Source organism: Lagenorhynchus albirostris, chromosome 20 (genome assembly GCF_949774975.1).
Source record: "Lagenorhynchus albirostris chromosome 20, mLagAlb1.1, whole genome shotgun sequence".
Classification (NCBI taxonomy): Eukaryota; Metazoa; Chordata; class Mammalia; order Artiodactyla; family Delphinidae; genus Lagenorhynchus; species Lagenorhynchus albirostris.
Genome location: NC_083114.1, coordinates 11503668 through 11530976, shown reverse-complemented (window position 1 = coordinate 11530976; position 27309 = coordinate 11503668). Strand labels below are relative to the sequence as shown.

General features: G+C 38.2%; 1 protein-coding gene across 1 annotated transcript in view; it reads right to left on the bottom strand.

Moving 5' to 3' along the window:
* UBE2G1 (ubiquitin conjugating enzyme E2 G1) overlaps window positions 1-27309 on the bottom strand; it is a gene marked incomplete at its 5' end in the record, with an annotated part of 103772 nt that overhangs the window by 7360 nt on the left and 69103 nt on the right. Inside the window, 4 exons of the mRNA XM_060134665.1 lie at window positions 8162-8284; window positions 12310-12488; window positions 17573-17670; window positions 25303-25405. Coding sequence (XP_059990648.1) covers window positions 8198-8284; window positions 12310-12488; window positions 17573-17670; window positions 25303-25405 — 467 coding nt within the window. The remainder of the gene's footprint in view (window positions 1-8161; window positions 8285-12309; window positions 12489-17572; window positions 17671-25302; window positions 25406-27309) is intronic.

Sequence of the window (27309 nt, the reverse complement as noted above, 5' to 3'; positions counted from 1 at the left end):
TTCAAATTGAGTAGATATTACCAAATTGCTCTCCAATGTTGACAGAACAACTTCACTCATACCAGTATTTCAGGTACACCACTTCCCGAAATCTTCACCAACACTTGGGTTTCTTGGACATTTTGGTTTTTGACAACCTGATGGATTTGATGTCATCCCCTGTAACTTCGTATTTCTGCTTACAAATACAGCTGAATTAATTTTTGCATGTATAACAACAATCATCTTTCTTTTTGCTTCTATTTATTATCTATTCATATCATTGTCCTTTGTGCTGATATTTTTCTTACTGCTTTGCAAAAGTCTGTAGATTCTAGATAGAAATCCTGAATATTAGATTTACAGAAAATTTTTCCCAGTTTGCCGCTTATATTTGTTTACTTTGTCTTGTCATAATATTTAAGTTTTTGGTTTTGATACAGCCAAATTTATCAAATTTTTTCCTTTTATGGGTGTTACTGGTGCCTAATAAATCCTTCTCTACCTTGATATTCTCCTGTATTTTGTTCTGATATTTGTTTTTCCTATCTGTCTCATGTTTTAAAATTTACTGGAGATAGCTTAGTCTCCTCCTTACCCAGTCAACAAGATCACTATAGATCACCTGTATTAGTGGGAGTGAGGTGGATGCATCCTTGAAGCAGGTTCAATAGAGTCTGCACTTTTCTTCATAATCTTACTGTAACACAAGAGATCAGAAAGCCTCAACGTTTAAGGAGCCCTAATTTTAAGGAGATACGGGTGAGATGTGGAGGCTAATCCTTAAATGATCTGAATATGAAACCCATCAAGGATGTGGTCCTATTGTGATAATCACATACTCCAAATGTGGTCTCAAATAAGCCATGAAGAAAATATGGCCACCTAGGAGGAACAGAAGCCGTATACATGGAGCCACATATACTTCTATTTGTGAGAAATGACTCGATTCATGCGTACACATATGCAACGAGGTAAGGCAGAAAATCTTCTATCTAACTGTGCTGGGTTACACAATGCCCACTATCCTGGGTGAGGTTATCTACGAAACAGATTCTCAGACAGGTATTTGTTTACTGGGAAGTGCTTCCAAAAACAAGAGTGAGGGAAATAGATCTAAGCAGAAGAAGAAGATGAACTGAGGGGGGCAGTTGAAATAAAGGCTTCAGTCAATCCCACACTGGAATGGCCCTTCAGGTAATTCCCAAATTGAGAAAAAAGTCCAAGCCTTTGTATCAACCCATCCCTTACCCAAACCAACTAGTCCTTGGATGCAAGTGGCCTCTGGGGAAGGGGACTAACTTGGGCAAGTGATCTCTTTTAGCTAAGGGCAACACTCCTAGAAAGCAACTCAGCTATGAGTTATCAGTAGGCAACATGCCCAGCAGGCTGGGATATGATTATTTCCCTCTGGACAGAGACAGTAACATCCACTACACCCATAGCTTATCTTCTCTTATCATCTTACTTATTCCCTGATGAAGCCAACCAGCAAGTTGTGAGTTGACCTATGAAGAGGCCCATGTGATAAAAAACTTAGGACTCAGTCAATGGCCTATAAGGAATAGAAACCTGACAAAAACCAGTTGACTGAACTTGGAAGCAGATCCACCCACCACAGCTGAGCCCTGAGATGGCTGCAGTGCCAACCAACACCTTGACTGCAGCATTATAAGGAGCCCAGAGCCAGAAGAGTCAACCAAGCCATACATGGAACCCTGGCCTATGGTAACCATGAGATAAGAAATGCTGTTTTAGGGCTTCCCTGGTGGCGCAGTGGTTGAGAATCTGCCTGATAATGCAGGGGACACGGGTTCGAGCCCCGGTCTGGGAGGACCCCACATGCCGCAGAGCAACTAGGCCCGTGAGCCACAACTACTGAGCCTGCACGTCTGGAGCCTGTGCTCTGCAACAAGAAAGGCCGCGATAGTGAGAGGCCCGCGCACCGTGATGAAGAGTGGCCCCCGCTGGCCACAACTAGAGAAAGCCCTCGCACAGAAACCCAACACAGCATTAATTAATTAATTAATTAATTAATTAATTAAAATAAAATGACACTTAAAAAAAAAGAAATGCTGTTTTAAGTCACTGAATTTTAGGTAATTTGTAACACAGCAACAGAGAATTAATACAATCCCTCTAGCCTTGATACAGAACCAAAAGACCAAAGTCCTTTTGTCTAGTGGTATAGAATGTGGCCATGCTGCTGATCTATGGGAAAGGGAGGATTTGTTTCTCCCTATCTCCTCTCTCTTCATCCCATCCCACACCTGAATTAGAAAAAGGATATGGTTATTAATTATTAATAATCTTTATACAGGAGACACAGATACTACATGATTACACTTATATGAGGTATCTAAAGTAGTCACACTGATAGAAACATAAAGTGGTGGTTGCCAAGGCCTGAGGAGAGGGGGAATGGAGAGTTGTTGTTCAAGGGGTAGAGAAGTTTCAGTCGTGCAAAATGAAAAAGCTCTAGAGATATACTGTACAACAATGTGCATATAGTTAACAATACTGTACACATAAAAATTGTTAAGAGGGTAGATTTAGGTTGTGTGTTTACCACAATAAAAGTAAAATAAAGAAAATCTGGATCAAGTACATCAACACTAATGCTTCCAGTTAAAAGAAAATTATATAAGTTATAGATTTTGATGTAAAAAATTACATCATTAAAAAATACTAAATTAAATTTACTTTTCATTCAACCCAAATAGAATGTACATTTTTCAAGTGCTTCTTGTGGGTTTTATTTCACATCATCCTATCACAAGACTACAGAGACTGAGGATATTCAGAAAGTGCATGAAAAAAGCAAGTCTTTAAGAAGAGTTTGAGGGCTTCCCTGGTGGCGCAGTGGTTGGGAATCTGCCTGCCGATGCAGGGGACACGGGTTCGTGCCCCGGTCCGGGAGGATCCCACATGCCGCAGAGCGGCTGGGCCCGTGGGCCATGGCCGCTGGGCCTGCACGTCTGGAGCCTGTGCTCCGCAACAGGAGAGGCCGCAGCAGTGAGAGGCCCGCGTACCGCAAAAAAAAAAAAAGAAGAAGAGTTTGAGTGATAGACTAGAGCTCGCTAAATCTGCCACAAAGCAACAGGTTTCTACAGTATAGCCATGGGCATAAAAATCATGTAATGACAGAGACATTTAGATTATGTGGGGCTTCCCTGGTGGCGCAGTGGTTAAGAATCCACCTGCCAACGCAGGGGACACAGGTTCGAGCCCTGATCCGGGAAGATCCCACATGCCGCGAAGCAACTAAGCCTGTGCGCCAAAACTACTGAGCCCGCGTGCCACAACTACTGAAGCCCGCATGCCTAGAGCCCGTGCTCCGCAACAAGAGAAGCCACCGCAATGAGAAGACCGCGCACAACGAAGAGTAGCCCCCACTTGCTGCAACTAGAGAAAGCCCACGCGCAACAACGAAGACCCAACGCAGCCAAAAATAAATAAGTAAAAATAAATAACTTTATAAAAAATAATAATAATAAAAAATAAAGATTATGTGGGCACCTCAACCCTGCAGCTTACCTTGTTCTGTGCATTAGGTAGATGAGTAAAACATAGGCCCTTTTATAGAAGGTATTAGTTAAGTCATGGAGTCTGATGTGATTTCTTAATTTAATTTTCAAATGATTTCACTTTTAGTGCAATCCAAACAGATGACTGGAATTGGGTATTACTGAGGCATTATTTCCCAACTGTATCATATCATATGTAACAAGAGCAGTAAGACAAATTCATAAATGGCTAAAAGTTAAGACTCTAGGTGCTACAGTACTTCAGAAAGGGAAGAATTTGCTTGGGGATGAAGAGCAATAACTTCATGAAAGAAGGGAAATTTGAAATGGACCTCATCTCAAGTGGCAAAAGAAACAGAACACACATTCCAGACCCTTGGCACGAGAAATGGGTCGAGTATTTGAGTTGAATGAATGACGAGATACATTTCAGAAAGAGGGGGACTATATGAGCATAAGAGGGAAGCTACTAGTAATTGTTAATCAACATACAATAGACAAGACTGGGTCCCTGAATGCTAGTTAACTATGTCTGCTTTAATTACTTTTTTGTTTGTTTTTTTGGCGGCACCACACAGCTTGTGGGATCTCAGTTCCCCAACCAGGAATTGAACCTGTGCCACGGCAGTGAAATCTTAACCACTATACCACCAGGAAACTCCCCTTAATTACTTATTAATCAATGTTTCCCAAAGAATGTTTGTCTTTGGCCATAGGTGGGCCAAAGGATCCTCATGATGAGGATGAGCTTCAGACTGAAAACAAAATGCAAAATCGTTTACTCAGTTCTTACCGATGAAAAACACACAGTTCAAAGACTATAATTTTTTACACAGAAGCCTGAGCTTAATAGTAACACAATAAGTTAGGAATGGTAACTAAAATTAACCATTAAAATATTAGAGCATTAATTTAATTCAAAATTCTGTCCTATCTAATGTCCAGCTGCCACACACACCCTTCTACAACAGTGCACAGCCATTACAATGCACGAATGAATTTATATGTAGGACTTGCAACTTTAAAGAAGGATGTGTAAGCAGTGCTGACCTGTTTGCCAAGATTTCCAGTTATTGCTTCCTACACCTTTAATTGTAAGTTCTCAGTTTAGTTTCATCATTAACAGTATATTATACTGTTTTTCAATTAACCTATTCTATGCAAGGAGGTATTTTGATTCAACATTATTATTTGCCTCCATCTTCTTTTTACATGAACCTTAATCTTGATAAGTATACTTTAAAGACGTGTATGTTATGATCAAGTATAAATTAACTCTAATCCCACCAACAAAGAATATATAATCCCTTACAAAATTAGTTTGTGACACTTCATTCGTACTTATTTATTTTATTTGCAATATACTATCAAGTATTATATATATATATATATATAGATATATATATATATATATATCAAGTATCAATAATCAATACTATCTTGATTATTTCCTAAATTTATAAAGTACTGTTTATAAGGTAAAATCACACATAAGCTTAGGCTTCAACCTATTATTTCCTTCCTCTCAATTCGTTGTTGTCGCCAAGCTCTTTTCTGACTGGAAAATAGTATGGGTAAGGAAAACAAGCCCTGAAGTGCTTGTTGTTCCTAAGATATTGTCCGACCCATAAAAGAACCAATGCAATAAATGAGCTGAGCTTCGTGAAGACTAACATGGCAGTTGTATCCAGGACAAATATCTAGGATGAAGTGCAGGCCGACACAAAAGATGTTCAACTAGTAACAAGAACTTGACCTAAGGTGGTGGAAAGCAAGAGTCAAAAGAAAAGATGAGGATCACTGACTAGACATGTGGGAGGTATTAGATGTAATGATAATGAAATCAGGACAGGACTGTTAGCAAAAGTAACAAAACAGAAATAATTTGAAGACTGCAAGGTTATTGCTATATCTGTTGGGAACAAAGAGAAGTAAAGTTAATTTTCAGCATTTTAGGTTATTATAACAAGATCTAAAAGTAGATATGAGTCTTTTCAGAAACTTAGAGATAATCAAACATGAAAACAGAATGAAAAGTGGGTAGACTTTAGCTTAACTTCTGATTTACCTTTGCATTTGATACGTTTAATCATAAAAATCATAAATAAAAATTAAGACACTGTGATACCAGTTCAAGGATAGACAAGCCAACTAAGGAAACCTAGAAAGGTCAGAAACAGATCAACACATACCTGGAATGTAGTTTTACAACATAACCAACACTGCATATCAGTGGTGAAAGGATGGACTTGTAAATAAATGATGCAGTCAACAGTTATATATTAGGGGGAATCAAAGAGTAAAGTTGAACTCCAACTCATACCATACATCAACCAATTTCAGTGAATTCAACACATTTGTGAAAGGCAAAACCATAATAACTTTTAGAAGACAGTATACAATAGTAGCTTTCTGATGGCAGGGAAGAAACTAAGACACAAAAAGTAAAATGCATACAGGAAAGAACTAAAAAATTAAACTGCATTAAAATTAAGCACCTTGTTCATCCAAAGACACCATGGAAAAAGTGAACTGACAAGGATACAAATCAATAACCTTACTGAAAAACAGGAAAGACCAGAATAAGCATTTCACAGAGGAAGTGTCAATGGTCAAACACATGTTACAATACGCAATTGCATTGGTAACTAAGGCAACACACATTAAGTCCATAATGACATATCATTTTACACCAGATCAAAAACTTTGGGAAAACAAACTTTGAAGAACCCTGATAATATCAAATGTTAAAGAGAATATGGAACAAATGGAATCCTTGTCCTTGCCAAAAGGAGTATAAATAGATGCAACATTTTGGAAGACAATTTGGCATTATCTACTCAAAGTGGTGTGCATATACCTTTAACTTAATGCCACCCCTAGGTATACACCCAAGAAACTTTTTTTTTTTTTAATTTTTATTTTTTGCTGTACGCAGGCCTCTCACTGTTGTGGCCTCTCCCGTTGCCGAGCACAGGCTCCGGATGCGCAAGCTCAGAGGCCATGACTCACGGGCCCAGCCGCTCCGCGGCATGTGGGATCTTCCCGGACCAGGCCACGAACCCGTGTCCCCTGCATCGGCAGGTGGACTCTCAACCACTGCGCCACCAGGGAAGCCCCCAAGAAACTTTTGTAGTATCTCTGCAACAAGAAACAAGGATAGCCACATTCTCTGTAATAGCAAAAACAGAGCAAAATAGGGGAATTCCCTGGTGGTCCAGTGGTTAGGACTCTGTGCTTTCACTGCCCTGGGCCCAGGTTCAATCCCTGATTGGGGAACTAAGATCCTGCAAGCCAGGAGGCATGGCCAAAAAAACCCAAAAGAACAAAAAACAAACAAACAAAAACACCAAGTAAAAACAAAACAACAAAAAAAGCAAAACAAACAAAAGAACCCCTCCCAAAATAGAGAAATAATGCAATGAGAATCAAGAGTAATTTATCTAATGAAATACTAAACAGTGAAAACAGAAGAAATATAACTGCACATAACAAAGACCAATTTCAAGAATATAATGATGAGCTAAAAGTCACAAAAGAATGCATACATTATAATTTCACATATATTCAGTTCAAAAACGTGGAATATGTTGTTTAGGAATACAAACTTGATGAAATTATGAAGAAAAGCAATGGTAAACAAATAATTGGGAATATGAAAAAAGGATGGGGTAGGAGGGGAATATAGGAGATGTAACAAGTAGTAATGAAGTTCTTTTTCTTTTTTAATATTGATTGATAGATTGATTGGCCACACCACACAGCTTGTGGGATCTTAGTTCCCCACCAGGGATTGAATCCGGACCCTCGGCAGTGAGAACACGGAGTCCTAACCACTGACTGGACCACCTGGGAATTCCTAAAGTTCTTTTGCTTAAAATAGGTGGCCAGGTACAGGGATGTATCATGTATTCTGATTTTTTAGATGCTACGTTTCATACACAGGTTTTATCACCTCGATATCTGATTTTAAAAAGGGAAACCAAATAACTTAAATATCACACATTTGGTCAATTCATCTACACCATGTCCTCTTCTAAGCCAGATGGGTGGCTGCTATCTTTGGCTCCTTGCTAGACTTAAAACGGACTTGTGGACAGACGGTATACAATAAAAGGGAAAATTTTCCTACTGGCCCTATAAGTAATAAACAAGGAGATAAAGACCAATTAAAACAAGAAAGGTAGATGTTTAATATAAAATATGATCCTTCTTTAAAAAAAACTGGGAAACAAAAATTTAAGTCATTCTTTATTCATATAGCACAGTATGAGAAGATACAAGAAACTTCAATGCCTAGCTTAGTCAAAGATGGCAAACCAAAAGGTAAAACGGAGGAAACTTAGCTTTAAAAAAAAACAGAACAGAACTTTATAATGAGAAATTTTACCATCAGTGAAAAGAAATAGACTGTTACCATACTAACAACCAGTTTAACACAGAATATCTAGTAAAAAACAGCTGTATTTACTGAAGGAAAAAGCAAGGGGATGACACTATTTCTGCTGAGAAATAAGAGACTACTGGATACTACCACTAAAAAATGAGGCCAATGAAAACAAGCAATTCAAATACCCAAATCACACAATTTCTAAAAACATTTATGACGTGTATAAAAATGCAAAAGAATAGGATGACTTTTTAAATGAACTTACCCTGAAATAAGTGAAGTTACAGCTGTTGAATAAATGTCACTCAAAAGCAGTCTCTTGGCTTTTTCTTACACAGCGGGCAACTTTCCTTTTGAATTCTCCATTTCTGTCTTCCCTCCATTCTTTCTGTAAGTACAAAAGTAACAGCAACTGATTTTATGTAAACTCCTCTTACAATCTCAAATACTAACTTTAATTTTGAATGTAATGCTTTGGTAATGTGAATACTTTTAAAATGTTAAAAAGTTGACAAGGTAGAAAAGTAGTCAAGAAACACTTTTGCAAGGCACTCTGCTAAGATACATGCAAATGACCTCTACAGGCAAAAGTCTCTTTAAAAAAGGAAAAGGCCCTGAAGATCATTAGCAGTTTTGTATTATGCTAAAAAGAAAGCTACGACTTACAAATAAGCTATCCAGGCTATCTGAAGGATCACCAACTCTCCCTACTGGGTAGCAACCAGAAAATAAAGTAGACATAACAGTGCCTCCAATATCAAGTATATGGGTGTAATGCATCATACTGAGATGATACTGAGTACTATTTCTAGTGGGGGCGGGGGGATGAGGGGGTGGGACACATGACAGTGACAATATCACTATCACTGCCTGGCCCATAAAAATGGAACACAAAACAGCACCAGCATAGTTTCACAGGAGAATAGAGCTGATTTTACTTAGCATGTAAATACCAGGAAATTCTCACAAAAATGCCCAGCCCTTTTTTCCCCCCGCTATATCATCCATTTAGGGATAGCAAAGACTACAGAAATCTTCAATACTTGCCTGTGCAGAGGAAGAGATTTGAACAACAATTTTTGCCCTCAAAGCAAGGCACCCCAGAAAGCCAATCATTATAATAAATTATGAGATAAACTATAATGCTAACATCTACAGAGATCTGGAGATGTTTGATGAAATATTTATGGATAAAATGTTATTGTCTGTAATTACCTCATTATCATATTTAAGAAATTTTAAGGAGAAAGGGTCAATTCCAGAAAAGAAGGAAGGTCAATCTCAAGAAAAGAAAGAAAAAAAAAAATCACCTAAAAAGAGCACTTAGCAGAGAGAAGTAAGACTGAGAGCAGGGAGATGAGATAGAAAGCTATTACAATAATGTAGGTAAGAAGTTAAAAGGACTCAAATCAATGGCAGAGGGGTGGAAAGGAATTTAGATATATAATTTGACTGACATTCTCTGGTGACACACAAGACTGGGCAAGGATGACTTCTAGGTAGAAGACAGATTGGTAGATGATGGTTCAAAGCAGGAGCTAGCTAATAACAGAGTCGCCATTTGTTGAATCCACTATGCCACACACTGTGGATGACCAGATGGGTGGTGTTATCATCTGCATTTTACATGTGAAGAACCTACGGAATCAATAGACCAAAAAGCACATATGTTTATCTCTTAGCTCTCCTAAGATCCTATTAAAATGATCATACCGGAATTATTTTTTTAAGGTATAAATCCTCACTGTCAAAGAAAATGGCATTAAAATCATCTAATAACGGGGAGAAATTTCTTCTGGAAGACCAAAAGTAGATGGAAGAACAATGAAACGTACATTAGAGGAGAGAAAGTAATAGCCTACAGGAGTCTCAATGGAACCCCAGCAAAGGAGGGAAAAGGACCTATTGAACAGAACTCTGAAGTTAAAGTTTGGAAATGACAGCTCTGAGAAGTCAGTAAGAAGTAGGGGTGAGGTGCATGCCACAGCTAAAGAAGACCCAGTGCAGTCAAATAAATAAATAAATAAATATTAAAAAAAAAAAAAAAAAAGATGTGGGGCTGAGGGACTTCCCTGGTGGTCCAGTGGTTAAGACTTCACGCTCTCAATGCAGGGGGCTCAGGTTAGATCCCTGGTCATGAAACTAGATCCTGCATGCTGCAACTAAGAGCCCGCATGCCACAACTAAAGATCCCGCATGCTGAAACTTAAGATCTCACATACCGCAACTAAGACCTGGAGCAGCCAAACAAATAAATAAATGAAGTGGGGCTGAAAAGAGATTGACAGAAAGTCTATATGACTCAATAGCTTGGCCCTTCCTCCTACCTACACCCAAAATTAATACCTTCCTAAAATAATAACGATGATATATAGATTTTATATAAATATACTGAAGACCACTAGAATTAGAGCTGCTAGTGTGGGTATTGGTACTGAAAGTAATTACTTCTTCACTTTGGCATTTAAATGGTACCCCTCTTCCTCCAACTCACTCTTAGTTTATTTTTTTTTTCACTCTTAGTTTAACATCTGGCTTATTACTCACACACTCTTGAGTGAAACCAATTCTGCACACATGCGCCCCTTATGTTGTTTGGACTGATACTTGACTTATTAGAAGTTAGAATGGTTTTCTGCCAGTGTTTACTTCAATTCAATTACTAAATTCAAAAATTCAAAGCCAGAGATTTGAAAGGGGGTTATTATATGTAGTGTTTTTCTACATGTAAGATTTCACCCAAGTTTTTATGTAGGTTTGAAATAACAAGGAAAAAAGGTGAATTTAATCTCCCAGCTTTCACATATACTAACAAAGTTTCCAAGAATAAGAATTAGAACAAAAGGATTGTTAAAGAAGGATAGACGGCTGAGGAACTAGGACTATTCTAGATTAAAGGAGACTAATAAAACATGAATACAGGACTTCTGTGGCGGTCCAGTGGTTAAGACTGCACGCTTCCACTGCAGGGGGCATGGGTTCGATCCCTGGTCAGGGAACTAAGATCCCACATGCCGTGGAGTGCAGTGCAGCCAAAAAAAATTAACAAATAAATAAAATAATTTTTAAAAAAAAGAAAAGGAGAAGGAAGAGAAGACCAAAAAAAAGAAAATAAAAACAATAATGTAAAAATGAGAAACCTACAGTAAAATGGTAAGAAATACCAACCTTTACAAAATAAAAAATAAATAAATAAGTAAAAAATAAATAAAACGAATACAAAATGTAACGTGAGGACTTCCCTGGTGACGCACTGGTTAAGAAACCACCTGCCAATGCAGGGGACATGGGTTCAAGCCCTGGTTCAGGAGATCCCACATGCCGTAGAGCAACTAAGCCCATGTGCCACAACTACTGACGCCCACACGCCTAGAGCCTGTGCTCCTCAACAAGAGATGCCACCACAATGAGAAGCCCGAGCACTACAATGAAGAACAGCCCCCACTCAACACAACTAGAGAAAGCCCTCGTGGAGCAACGAAGACCCAACACAGCCAAAATTAATTAATTTTTCAAAAGCAATGTGGGTTCCTAAAGTTCTGGATTCTGCCGCCCCACCCATTTCGTTCTTAGGAGATACACGCTGAAGTATTTAAGTATATACTTAAACATAAAGATCTGTAAAGTATTCTCAGTTTAGCAAATAATAATAATGATAATAACAACGTTGTAAAATGTCCACATTTGTGAACCTGTATGTGTAGGGTATAGGGGTGTTTAAGGGTGTTTATAACTAATGCAACATTTTGTAGGTCTGAAAGTTTTAAAAATAAAAGCTTGGGAATAATAATATGGACCTACTAGGGACCTGATAATAAGTTCTCATAGGTATGACAGCTGTTTTATAGTTATATAGGATAGTGTCCTTATTCCTTTTTTTTTTTTAATTTATTTTTTTGGGGGGTGCTGCGTTGGGTCTTTGTTGCTGCTCGCAGGCTTTCTCTAGTTGCGACGAGCACGGGCTACTCTTCATTGTGGTGCGCGGGCTTCTCACTGAGGTGGCTTCTCTTGTTGTGGAGCACGGGCTCTAGGCGCGCAGGCTTCAGTAGTTGTGGCTCGTGGGCTGTAGAGCACAGGCCCAGTGGTTGTGGCACATGGGCTTAGCTGGTCCACAGCATGTAGGATCTTCCTGGACCAGGGATCGAACCCATGTCCCCTGCATTGGCAGGAGGATTCTTAACCACTGCACCAACAGGGAATCCCCTAGTGTCCTTATTCTTAAAAGATGCAGGTACAAATATTTAGGGGTAAAGCTTAGTTAGGTCTTACTTATCTTTGTACAGATTCATGAAAAAATTAAATGAATAAAAACATATATCATACACATCCACACATATATACTTATAAAGTTACTATAGTTCTAATCAAGTTTAATTAAACGAGAGGGGAGATGTGTGCATGTGACCACCTTACCGCAGCGTCAACATTAGCAGGTGAGTCTCCATTAGGGTCTGCCAGCATAGAAATGACACTAATCATGATGGTTTCCACGGTGTGAATAGGCAGCCAGCGTTCCTCGGGCTTTTCATAACCATATTTATCTTCCCCGGGCTCATGAAGAATAGAAATGCATACATCACCATTTTTATCAACTGCAAAATTAAAGAATAAGATTACTGTTTTAAATATTTAAAATAATTTGGCTATACATAAAATACATATTATAATAAACATGGTCCCAATTCCCACGGCATCTGTATAAAATTCAATACCACTGTACCACTGAAAAGATACAGAAGTTAATTTCCAAAATGGAACCTGTTAACCTTTTAGGAAGACCGAAGATTTTACCAAGTAGGATCCACCTGACAAACCCAAAAGGAATGTAAGCTACCTTTTTCATTTGTGCAAAATTTCAAGACACATAGTATGTAGATGGTGCCTAGCATTTACATGTAATAAATACAATGAAATGAAGAAATGGCATCTGTTGAATCTGTTCTTCATTTGCAGAAAGTATATGGTCTAAACACCAGAATTGAGTTTCTGGATAATGAATTCCTAGTTTCCCCACTAACTTATTGATTGAAATTGTTAATAGTCAAAGGTCTAGAGACTTTCCTAAGAAAAAAATAAAAGGTAACATGATAATATACTTTTAAAATCACATAAAGGCAAAATTATATTTTCAGGGAAAAAGTATACTCAAATCCACAAAAGGAACATGTTATATTGCTAGTGAAAATTCATCAACGTAAGTGATATTCATTAGGCCCCTAATCTATAAAACGGTTTTAAAATCCAAGCCACAAATTAATTGTTGATCAAAAGGGGTAGAGGAGTCCTAATCCACATTTACATCACACAAATATTCCCTATTAGGGAACTATCAAAATCATAACATTCATTAATCTTCTACAGTGAAATTTTCCCTATTGCAAAAAGCATACTTATTGGAGAAATGTTAGAAAAGACAGAAAAGTATAAAATTTTGGTGAAAAACTTTTTAACCAAATTTCCAAATCCTATAAACAACCAATGACACTATTTATGTATATTTCATCCCTGACTTCCTACCTAAAGTCCAACAAATTTATGATAGGTATAATGTTAAAGCCTACTTTTCACCTCCTAACTCAAGCACTCCCCTGCTATTATTAACTCTGGGTAACCAGAGTCAAAGTTCGTGTGCACTGTGGCTCTACGATAAATGCTTCTTGAACGCGTGCCGTGTGCCAGGCACCCACCACCTGACATGGAGTTCAGCAGTGAATGCAACATTCAAGACTCATGCCTTCAATGTCTTGTATATGAGCTGTTCTGCAATTAAGGTTCCTTTTCCCAACTCACCTACACCTCCTAGTAAAATCTCTTAACTAAAATGAAATAACTAACTAGATCAAGAATAACAACAGCAAAACTTGTGACAGCACTATAAAGTTGAACAGAAAATGCTTACACAGTATTAAGATATTTTCCTCACTTACACTTAAAATTTTTTCTTTGGAAGTCATTTTCTTGGAGAACATTTAACATCAAATGTTTGTACAGAATTCTATCAGAGAGAATCTATTTGAGACCCATTTTCCTTTTATAAAAATTATCGTAATTTAGCACCTTTAAAATTTTTTAACCTTGTGTCATTTCATTTTAAACATACAGTTTAGTTTCTTAGAAAGAGGTTTTTACGCTTAATGCCTATTACCAAATTATACTTTAAAAATGCAAGATATGAGCTGATAATTCTGAGTGACAAGGCAATAAAACTAAGATTTTTCTTTATTGAAAAAATTTTTAATTTCACAACTGAAATCTAGTTTAAAATACTTTTAGGGGCTAAATTTTTCCATGTACAGAAACTTTATGTATTTCCTCTTTAGTCTAATGTCTGTTCATATCCTTTACCCATTTATGTACTCAATGTTTAGTTTTCTTCTTGCCAAACTGCTTCTTAATTTTCCTTGTTTAATTTTTGCCTGTTATTTTTTTTCTTTCATTTCAATACCCCAATAATGTTTTTTAATGGCTGGCCTTATTATCTGACACAAGATTCATTTAAGAATCCCATACTGAATTTAGTTACCATTTCTCTTTCCTCTTTATAGTCTTCCAATATTTATTGCTTTTGAAACTAGAAACTCCTTGTTCCTAACACCCAGAAAATAATATTCACTATTTTTAAAAACCACTTGAAACTTTTTATTCCATTTAGAGTTTTAATTCACTTTGCTGTTTGGTGTGAAGAAAATTTCTAAATCAATTTCCCCATAAGTAGCTAGCCAACAGTCTCAGCATCAATGACTGAAAAGAAAACACAGCTCTTCTTCCATCTTGAAACTAAACTACCTGAACCATGCATACCCTTCAAGCTATCTCCCTTCTCTTGAAGCTGTGCTCTAAAATTAGGAAAATCTGATTTCCCCTCGTCTTCTCTATTTACACTTGGGTACTCTCTTTTTTGCCTTATGGGAAACTGTCTTCTGCTTCCAAACAGGATGCTATGACTATTCTCACAAAGTGACTGGGAGAACATATTCTCCTGGGTATTTTTAAAGTCAACCCTTCTGGGCCCAAAACAACTGATACCGTTGAGGACACCTTCCTGGACACATTTTCCTCTCTTACTTCCGTGGCACACTTCCTTTCCCTGGTTCTTGAAGCCATTCTCTCAATCACTTTCTTCTTTTCCTTTTCCTTGGTCTGACTTTTGATGTTATCCTAATCTCCAAAATTAATCATCTTTTCCCTAAGTAAATTAAACCATTCATTATATCACAGTGTTACCCACCATCTCCCCCCCGCCAGCTTTATTAAGATATAATTGACAGAAAACGTTGTGTAAGTTTAAGGTATACCACATGATGATTTATATCGTTACCTGTCATCTTGATGTCAGTAGCTTCCAAGGCCCTAAGCTCACTGCTGAGCCTTGACTAGTTTTAATTACCTAAGTGGTTATGGCAACTGCACCTCCAGAAAAACAAGTCTCAAATTGAGTGCATCTAAGTCATACAAATGACTTGTATGACTTTACCATATAATAATTTTTAATAAAACAGCTTTTGAGATATAATTCATGCATTTGAAGTATACAATTTAATGGTTTCTAGTATGTTTAGAGTTGTATAACCATCACCACGATCAATTTTACAATATATTCATCACCACAGAAAGAAATGCCGTACCCATTAGCAATTGATAAAATCCTCTATCTCCTAGCTATTTTGTCTGGTTTTCCCTTCCAAACCTTCCCCCGTGAGTATAAACTTTCTAGACATAAATATAGTCATGATGAACCTACTATACAGCTTTAAAACTATTGAGTCCCCACAACTAAAGATACATATTCAAAATTCTATTTAAGAATCACATTCTCCATCATTCCCTGACTCCCTCTTCTATGCTACCAAACACCTTTATAACAACATCACTGTTGTCTCTGTTTCACCATTAAATTTATGTCCGTCTTTCCCTTACACATACCATAATATCCTTACAGAAAGACCTTAACTCGATCATCTTTGTATCTCCAGCACCTAGCAGAAATTCAAATGCTGGTTTTTCCCCTCATTCCCACTGCAGACCACTCTCACTCCCCTTTCTAAGTCTAGCTCCTTCTGAACCTGCCATCCCTGGCCCATTGCCTCCTCGGGTATCCTTTCTTCACAAAACATCCCTTCACTCAAATCACGTCTTAATTACTTCACTCTCTAATGCCTTCTCCCTTATGGTCTGCAAACCAACAATCCCTTCAACCTTAAAAAACAAAGAAAATAAACACTCATTTCAGTTGCCCTCTTAAACTACGGAGGCCACTGCTATTGTTCCTCTTAACAGAGGTTCCATGTACTGCTTACATATATTCTCTCATGTAACTCTCACAGATAGAGAAACTAAGGTTCAAGAGGCTTTTACCTACAGTAATATAGCTAATTTGTGGTAGAGACAACATTCAGAAACTTCGTTACATTTTCCTTTGAAATAGGTGGAAAAAGATTGACTATTACACATCAAATAATTCAAGAGAAGGCAGGAGAAACTGCCAAAAGGCTAGGAAGAAATGAAAGAAACGTCCAAGGCAGATGTGGTCAATTCGTGCCTCCATATATCTTGTAGGATTATCGCTAATGTGTTCTACCAGAAAGAAATTATTTTTCTCCCTTCTTCCTGGTGCAAAAATTAACTATGTCTTTTGTCATCACTGCTATCTTAGATGTGATGAAATATGGCGGCTTCCTTGGTTCCCAATAGTTTTCCATTTGCCAGTCTAGTCTCTCCTAAGTAAGACTCATCTGTTTTTCAAGTCACTGGGTGCTATTACACTTCCTTGAAACAAAGCCTTGGTTTATTCATGCATCTGTTACCCTCACTGATTTTTGCTTAAACTAATATATAAGGGTTTCTCTTCCTTGCAACTGAAAGTCTGGACTATGAGAAGTAGAATGAAGATCAGTGTAATTGTCTAAAAAGACAACTTTGATGACAAAATACTGATAGTCAAAATACTTAGGAAAGAAATTCTTGCAAGCTCTATCATACAAAATAAGGCCAAAAGTTCAGGGAGACTGTGTATACACATAGTTTATCTGGCCTAACCTTTGGCTCACAAAGTGAATTTTAAATGGTAGTACATCTTTGGGTAAAAAAGTCAATGTCACCATTTTATGCACTGCTGTACTGGATACTTTTGAAGGTTTAAACACACAGTATTGTATCTCATTTGATCCTATCAATCACCTTATGATGTAGGTAAGACATTCCTTTTTGACAGCTAAGAACATACATTAAAAGTTAAGCGTTGTCCATAGTCTAGGAGCTAAGATGAGAAAATAGAAATTAAAAATCCAGGTTTAATTACTTCTAAGCTCTTTGTAATAGCCAAAGAGTCACCTAATACCTTGGAAATTATCTCCTCAATTATAAGAGCTCTATTAATGCTGAATATCACCCACCAACCCTGCCTCCAGTTAGGAACATCATGAGTCTCAAAACGAGCTGAAAACTAAATAAGTAAATAAATAAATAAATGAAGATTTTTTTTCCCCATGTGATCTCTGTCAATTCTTCTCTTCTAAGGAATCTAAATCCAAGCCCATGTGCATAACAAACACAACAAACTTAGTACAAAAATTCCAACGCAATTTCATTGAGAACTACATCTTCCTTATTGACCTTGAAAACTTCAGGGACAGGCCATCATACTTGCAAATGTAAAAGTAAAACTAGATAAACTTACCATTTGGGTGCCAGATTTCTGTAATGAATTTCATTTTAGGAGGCCGAAGGGGATAATCTTTTGGGAAAGTGAGATGAGCCTTAAAAACACCACCTTCACTGGAAATACAAAAACAAAAACAAGTTCTTGCCTATAAGTTCCTGCTTATAAATAAGAAAATTATTAAAACAAACATAAAACAAGGATGCTAGTGCTAACATTATAAACAAAATAAATAATCTGGATTTCAAGCAGTTTACTTTACTCAAATATCCAGTTTAATAAACTGTCATACCTACCACCTTATTAAACTCTCAAAAAACAGTAAAATGAAAGAAACAGCTTTAAAAAAAGGCATCCAGATCAGATTACACGACTGCTGTGCTACAAACCTTTTAATCTCTTCCCACTGCACTTAAAACAAAATTTAAAAGTTAAGTTTAAAATTGCCTATCAGGGTCAAGTTGCCAATTTCTCTACGTTGATCTCAATCTTCCACTCTTCTCTCTAGTTCCAGCCAGTCTTCTTTCTGTTCTTCAAACACAGCAAGCTTTTTCTCATCTGAGAGCTTATGTATTTTCTTATTCCCTCTCTGGGAACAGTTGTGCTGACCTTCAATCCATCCATCCATTTATTCATCGTATCATTTAACAAATATTTATTCAGTCTTTACGTGTCAGACACTGGGAGTACAGCAGTGAACAAAGCATAAAGTCTCTCAAGGAGTTTATAATTGGTGACTTTCCAAAGTAGGGCTGTGCAACAGAACTTTCACACACTAGAGGTGGTTTATAGTTATGCTGGCCAATATGTTAGCCACCAACCACTTGTATCAATAATATGGCGAGGGCTTCCCTGGTGGCGCAGTGGTTGAGAGTCCGCCTGCCAGTGCAGGGGACACGGGTTCGTGCCCCAGTCTGGGAAGATCCCACATGTCGCGGAGCGGCTGGGCCCGTGAGCCATGGCCGCTGAGCCTGCGCGTCCGGAGCCTGTGCTCTGCAACGGGAGAGGTCACAACAGTGAGAGGCCCACGTACCACAAAAAAAAAAAAAATATATATATATATATATATATGGCTAGTACAACTGAGGAACGGAATTTTTAATCTTGTTTAATTCTAATAGGCACATGTGGCTGTGACTGTTGTGTTAAGGCACTGCAGAGCACTGTCATTTGCTTAGGAACTGTTCCTGAACAACTGTCAAAACAACGTAAGTCATTGTTAAAGAAAACCAATGAAAAAAAGTCAGCCTTATGGGGCAAAAACGACAAAGCCCCTGACTTGTGTCCTTGGTACTAGCTGTTTCCTCTGTTTGAAACACTGTTCTCCCTTTGTCATATTCAGAACTCAGCTTAAATGTTACCTCTTGAGAATGATTTTACTTGACTACCCAATCTTAACTAGCCACTGTGTCCCTCTATCACATGGACCTCTTTTCATTTCTTTATTGCAAAAGCAATTCACACCTCTGATTCTCTTATTGTAAGATGTACACCCCATCAGAGCAGGGTCATCTGACTGTGTTTGTTTCAGATCATCGAGAAATGGAATCCTCAGCTCATTAAATGGTTTTCATTCATTAAACAAATAGATAATGATTATCTACCTATGGGAGGCACTGTTGTATGTAAAAGAATACAACAGGGACCAAAACATTAGAGATCACTGATTTATGGCACTTACCATTCTAGAGTCAGAGGAAAGTATCAAGAAAAATACCGGTAATAAATACTGGAATGATATGAGCAACCTATTGTTAAAATTTTTTTTTAATCTATAGAATAAGCCCATTTGCCTTTACAAAGAAAAAGTGAGGGTATGTTTATATACAAATAGAAAAATGTCTGGAAACATGACACCAATATATAATAATAATGGTTAATTAACTCTGAAGCACAAGATTATGAGATTTTTTTACTTTCTGCTTTGTACATTTTGATATACCATGAATTTTTAACCACAAGCAAGTATTAATTCTTATTGCCTTTTTCTAATCATAAAAGCAAGATGAGGGGAGTTAAACAAAGAAAGGTAGATCGTTAACACCAAACACTTCTGAATACTTAGGAAAGGCCACTAGATTCCGAGTATAAAAAGTAACCTCGACTTTAAAAACCTCGAAACAGAGTAACTGAGAAATTAGAAGAAAGAAAATAAGGGTAGTAAAGGGCTTACCACGAAAAAGAAAGAATATCCTTTCCTTTTGCACAGGAAGAAAACAGACTGAATGTAGTACAGATATCCAGGGGTAAAAAGGAAGAAAGCTGACACATTTTATGCCTGCCTTATGGTCTTAATTTTCATAATTTATGAGACTATCTATTGAAGGGAAAAAACATGAAGACTTGAGGGAATGGAGACTAGAACAGCAGTTGTAAAGAGCGCATTACACTGTTAAGAGGTAAGTCTACCTTCTCGGACTATGTTACCCCAACTGGATAAATTAGTGCCAAAACTGGCCTTAGGAAATATTAATTCTATGAACTAGTTTTTCAAACTGGGGCTGCAAAGCTAAGTAAGTGAGTCACTAACGAGTTTTCTTTATAAACAAATAAAAATAGAATAAAAAGGGCTTCCCTGGTGGCGCAGTGGTTGAGAGTCCGCCTGCTGATGCAGGGGACACGGGTTCGTGCCCTGTTCCGGGAAGATCCCACATGCCGCAGAGCGGCTGGGCCCGTGAGCCATGGCCGCTGAGCCTATGCATCCGGAGCCTGTGCTCCGCAGTGGGAGAGGCCGCCAACAGTGAGAGGCCCGCGTACCGCAAAAAACAAAAACAAAAAGAAAAACAAAAACACTTTGAAAGCCACAAATACAGAAAACAGCCAAGAATCTATGTAAAACAACATCAAAACAGCTACCACAAAGCCCATGTACTTTATCCCACTGGTAAGACTATTCCCTGATACTAAGTTAGCTTTCCTGGGTCCCTGAGTTCTAACTGATATCAGATCTACTTAAAAGCTTTATATTAGGGGCTTCCCTGGTGGCGCAGTGGTTAATAATCCACCTGCCAATGCAGGGGACATGGGTTCGAGCCCTGGTCCGGGAAGATCCCACATGCAGAACAACTAAGCCTGTGAGCCACAACTACTGAGCCCGCACACCACAACTACTGAAGCCTGCGTGCCTAGAACCCGTGCTCCACAAGAGAAGCCACTGCAATGAGAAGCCCGCACACCACAACGAAGAGTAGCCTCCACTCGCTGCAACTAGAGAAAGCCTGAGCAACAAAGACCTAACACAGCCAAAAATAAATAAGTAAAATAAATTTTTTTTTAAAAAAAGCTTTATATTAGCTGATTGGAATCCCTATCATGAAAAATTGCCTTAGTCTATTGAATTATTTTCAATCTTTAAATTTTAATAGGACTATCCTTAAAAGTTTAAAGTACACAATTTTAACTCTGTCTGCAATGTCCTCACCCATTCTAAACTAATCATGCAGTTCCTTACAGTTTTTCTCCTACAGGTGGAATCTTTAACTTCTCTAATACCTGTGAAAATCCTACTTGTTATTTTTAAAAGCCTAGTTCAGTAGTCCCAACTTGTGGGCACAAACTTCTAGTGAACAGTGAACAGCCAAGTTAGCAAAAAACTCAGAACACTCAAAGAGTACAAAACATAGTAAACTAAATATTAAAATGTCACATATTCACTATTTTTCAAATATATAAAGATCTACTATGATGAACAAAATGGCAGTTTATGAAAAGCATCAATGAATTAAAAATACCTTCCCTCCCATTATACATTCTCTTCACAGGTATTAATAGTATAATTACTAGCATGATGTTAAAAAGAGGTATGAAACCAATAGTTTCACATTTGAAAAGGTTGAGAAATCTAGGCCTAGTTCAAGTTTCTTCTATTAGACTTCCCTTACTGTTTTTGTATTAAAATTATAAAAATCTTACAAGTATCAGATCCTATCATTCTACTTTGTCAGATCCTATCATTCTGCCATATTTACTTATTTAAATGATATACCATATGCTGCCATCTGAAATTTTGCTCAACGCTGTTCTTTTATATATTCCTGATAATATCTGTCTCCTGTTTATTCATTTTTACCTGCCACAATTTTTCTATTACAATCAAAATGTTTGCTTCCGATTTCTTTTGCTATTACAAACAACAGAATGTTGAACATTCTGAACTCTTTCTAGGCATTGGGTTTTACCCTAGAAATGAAACAAGACAAAGTTTAAATAACTGTTTAAAGTCACACAGATAACAGTGATAGCCTCAGGGAGCTAAACAAAGACAGTCTCCAAAACTCACGTTCTTAAGCACTAAATGATAAGTGGCACGGCACTGCCATTGATCAATCAATTTCTAAGCCATGCAGGCAGGTTCATTCCCTCCAAAATTTCATTACAGAATATATGGCTTGCGCCTCTAAGTTTTAAACAGAACTGTGGAAGAATTCTGTTAGTGTAAAAGAATATTAATCAGAGAGTTTAGTTAGCCACCTCTTCATTTTCTATACCCACTCAAGATAAGGCAATAATACTACAAAATACATATAATCTTAAGATTCTCCAAATTCTTCACATCATTGGCAGAGGTAGGAAACAAAATTAAGCATACTTCTTGAGCACACTAGCCATTAGTGATGAAAAAAAGAATAAGAGATACAGGAAAGGTACACATTCACCATTCCCTCATACAAATTTATAAGATTTATGATTACATGGTGCTACCCATGTCTCCTAAAGTTTCTGTAAAAACCTACTGCCATCCTACCTGACATTTTTCTTGCCGAGGATATGGGCAGCTAGCCACACTACTTGATAATCATTAGTCTGAAAATAGCAGGCATGTCACACCAGTTTCAGAATGTTTTTCATAGAGAAAGCCTCAAGACGGGGCTTTGCTGGTGGTACAGCAGTTAGGAATCTGCCTGCCAATGCAGGGGACACGGGTGCAAGGTCCGAGAAGATCCCACATGCCACAAAGCAACTAAGCCCGTGCACCACAACTATTGAGCCTGCGCTCTAGAGCCCACGAGCCACAATTACTGAGCCCGTGTGCCACAACTACTGAAGCTGGCGCGCCAAGAGCCCATGCTCCAAAACAAGAGAAGCCACCACAATGAGAAGCCCGTGCACCGCAAGGAAGAGTAGCCCCCGCTCGCTGCAACTAGAGAAAGCCAGCATGCAGCAACGAAGACCCAATGCAGCCAAAAATAAATAAATAATTTTATTTTTTTTTAATTCCTTATTTTCTAAGCCAGCTAAAATCCAATTTCTGTTGCTTGAAGCCAAAAGCCTACTAACTATTACAGTTACTAACTCTTCAGTTCCCACTTTAGACATCTCTTCCTCTGGGAAAAATTCCCTGACACAGTCATAACCTGCCATGCTACCAACGAGTTCTCACAACACCTAATGCCTCCCTCCATCATGGCTGTCCTCAAAGTGTATTAAATAACTATGCAATGAGCTGTCTTGCCAACTAAACTGTAACCTCTTTGGGAGCAGTGACTATTAGCTAATTCAAGATCATGTTCCTAGCATCTAGCAAAAGAGTACTGAAAAAACTTTTGGAAACTAAATCAATGAGTAATGTAAATGCCAGTACACTGCTTTATTTTTGCAACCATTCTAAGTAGGAAGTTGCTAAAAGGGACGGCCTAAACTCAATAAATCATAAACCTCTTTTTTGAGGGCTTTAAAAACAATTTTATAACTATCAGCACATGAATTTTAGAAAAGGTCATTAATAAAAAGCAATCATACCAAAGTAATTTTGGATGATTATTATAAGGTCTGTCAATTGCATTAAGGCTTCATTACTCACAGGATGTTCAAAGTACGTGTGGCACTGAGGTTAAACTGCAGCCCAGGTGCAGCCAGTGCTCTCATCAGGAAGGGACAGTGCAGAAGTGGCAGCCAGTTGTCTCGTCAGCAACTCCAGAGGAGCTGCCACAAATGCTTCTGCTGTCTACACCTCAGATCAACAGCCAGCAGTTTTTAAATGTATACGAAAGGCCAGAAATAGATTTTTATTGGCGGCAAGAATGGCCTAATTAGTGCAATGAGTATTAAAGTGTCTCTCTTTGGTAAAGCTGAAGGGACACAACATATATATGGACCAGCTGATAATATTTAGAGATGCTTGCCACCATCACACGAAAAAAGTGTACGAATTTTGCAAGGTCCTTAGAGATCGAGGTCAAACCTGGATGCCTAGTTAATCTTCTACACAGACATTAGTTTAGAAGAATTTCTCTTGTTATCACATATCAACTTTAAGATTAACAAGATTCTGTCACTGGAATGTTGCTGTATCTCCCTTGAGTAAACCTTCACACAATATGTTTTGATTTAAAAACCTAGACGACCAGAACCTCATCAGGCTCATAGGCCAGGCTGTATGTATGATTTTTGTGTGCAAAATTTGGTAAGAAATTTGCTTTCAAATAAATAATATTAAGGTTATGGAGGAATACCTCTAGGATGGCTTTCATTGGCTACTGTTATTTACCAAACTAACATTGTAGAATGACTAAATTGAGTTATTTTAGTTTGCAACAATTACCAATGCAGAGACTTCCCTGGTGGCACAGTGGATAAGACTCCGAGCTCCCAATGCAGGGGGCCCGGGTTCAATCCTGGTCAGGGAACTGGATCCCACATGCATGCCACAACTAAGAGTTCATATGTCACAACTAATGAGCCTGCGAGCCGCAACTAAGACCTGGTGCAACCAAATAAACAAATAAATATTTTTAAATAAATAAATAAAAATAATACCATTAAAAAAACAATTACCAATGCAAACATACCGCTGGGAGATCAGCAAAAATTCTGATTGGGAACAGCTGTGACAAAACATAAATCATTTTTTTCAGACCTCAGAAAACCCCCAAATCAATACTACAGCTCAACTCTGTATGTCATATACCAGTTTGCTCTGGTATAGAACTAGCTCTGAATTTTCTCTTACATCAGGTGTTGGCGAAGGGGAGACAAAGGAGTTACCATCTCAGAACATCTAAAATAAAACTATTCCACCATCAAAAAAATGTTTGATGTATCCAAATCCTTGCTGCTTAGTACCATCAAGGACCACAGTTGAGTGACCAAGTATACTCCCCAAGAAGGTCCCTGCTGTCCTTCAGTTGTATCTCTTTGAGAAGGTTGCTGCATTTTTTTTTCAATACCTCAACTTCTATAAAAAGTGTGAGGGCTTCCCTGGTGGTGCAGTGGTTGAGAGTCCGCCTGCCGATGCAGGGGACACGGGTTCGTGCCCTGGTCCGGGAGGATCCCACATGCCGCGGAGCGGCTGGGCCCATGAGCCATGGCCACTGAGCCTGTGCGTCTGGAGCCTGTGCTCCGCAACGGGAGAGGCCACAACAGTGAGAGGCCAGCGTACCGCAAAAAAAAAAAAAAAAAAAAGTGTGAGACTTGTACTAGTCACTAACATCAGATAGTCAAGATCCATCTTACAGAACATTAAATATTAGTAAGTTTAAGTTGGTCTGCAAACACACAGAACAGAAAATCAGACTGTGGTCTTTGAATCTAAAAATGTATTACATAACGTATTTAAGAAATTCCATCTTTTTCTGTTGCTCTTTGATTACACCACATTCTGTTGTGTATCTTTACATCAATTAATAGTGATTAATTAAAACTGATTAACTTTATCACTTTTATAAACTGGGAAACTTCAGTTTGTCAAAATAGTTTATATTTCAATTGCTAAAAGAGCTCCACTTGGATGTTAGTTCCATTATACTTACTAAAGTGTATCTGGAGGACCAATAATAAGGACTTCCCATCGGTAGAGATCATTGTCATCTATTAAACCTGCTGAAAAGCCTTCCACTGGGTTTTTGTTGAGTTCTGTGGAAAAAGAAAATGTTTATCAAAAATTTTAAGTAAATAATCTTCGCCCAACATTCATTACAGAACTTGAATATACATGTTATAAATTCTAACCTGTTAAATGAACACACCTGGATCCATTAGCAAAATGCTACCTGATGTCCAAAACATTTCCATTTCTATAACACAAAGAAGCAATGGGTAAAGCAAAGTATCCAGAAAATCAACTTCTACTGTGCCCTTTTACTTCTACCCTGGTTTCCAGCTAGGTTCTCACCATTCTAGTAGCTCCCTAGTGGTATATAGGTATAGCCATACAGAGAGCTTATTAAAATGCAGGTGTCAGGACTTCCCTGGTGGTCCAGTGGTTAAGACTCCACACTCCCAATGCAGAGGGCCCGGGTTTGATCCCTGGTCAGGGAACTAGATCCCACATGTCACAACTAAGACCCAGAACAGCCAAATAAATAAATAAACATTTTTTTTAAATAATAAATAAAATAAAATGCAGGTGTCAGGTCCATCCCCTAGAGATTCTGGTTCAGAGGGAAATCAAACCAATATTTCTGGTAATTCTTATGCTGTGGTCTTTAGGATACATATTCAGAAACACCAAGAGTGCCTGACACCTTTTCATTGGAATTTGCTGCTTAAGCAACCTTCATTTATACTAATAACTATATGTCTACATGAGTAAGTCCTCTGTATTCTTGGGGATATACAACTACAGTTGGCGTTCATGTGCGGCCCATCAGACTCTGAGCACAGAGACAGCAGAGGCTCCATCCATGCTGCCTATGTGTGTTGACCCCCTTGCTGACCAGAGTTTCCAGCACCCAGGAGTAGCTTAAGAATAATAGCTGGATAGCCAGGAGATGGAAGCAACCTAAGTGTCCATCATCGGATGAATGGATAAAGAAGATGTGGCACATATATACAATGGAATATTGCTCAGCCATAAAAAGAAACGAAATTGAGTTATTTGTAGTGAGGTGGATGGACCTAGAGTCTGTCATACACAGTGAAGTAAGTCAGAAAGAGAAAGACAAATACCGTATGCTAACACATATATATGGAATCTAAGGGGAAAAAATGTCATGAAGAGCCTAGGGGTAAGAGGGGAATAAAGACACAGACCTACTAGAGAATGGGCTTGAGGATGTGGGGAGGGGGAAGGGTAAGCTGTGACAAAGTGAGAGAGTGGCATGGACATATATACACTACCAAACGTAAAACAGATAGCTAGTGGGAAGCAGCCGCATAGCACAGGGAGATCAGCTCGGTGCTTTGTGACCACCTAGAGGGGTGGGATAGGGAAGGTGGGAGGGAGGGAGACGCAAGAGGGAAGAGATATGGGAACATATGTACATGTATAACTGATTCACTTTGTTATAAAGCAGAAACTAACACACTATTGTAAAGCAATTATACTCCAATAAAGATGTAAAAAAAATATATGCACGAAAAAAAAGAATAATAGCTGGAGCCTACAGGAACAGCAGTAGCAACATGAGATTTTCCTCTTCCGGAGAGAGTGCTCTAGCACGGATGGGGAATGACGGGGGCTGGGGACGAGAACAGAGGCAAAGAACTAGTGAGGTGGCGGGGAAACAGGCCATGAGGGCACCTTAGAGGAGACAGGTAAGAAACAGTTCCTAGAGACACAGAGCTTAATAAAGTAATGACCAATCCATGGTGAGCGTCATGTCAGGATTTTTTAAACAGCTTTAATGAGATATAATTGACATTCGGTAAGTTGCGCATATTTAAATTACATTATTTTTTTTACATATTGATATATGTATACAGCTGTGAAGCCATCACCACAGTCACGATTGTGTGTGCGTATAAATATATGAATCACCAACAAGCGGCACTGGTTGGCTCAAATTGAGAAGTGGGACAAAGCACACAGGAGAGCG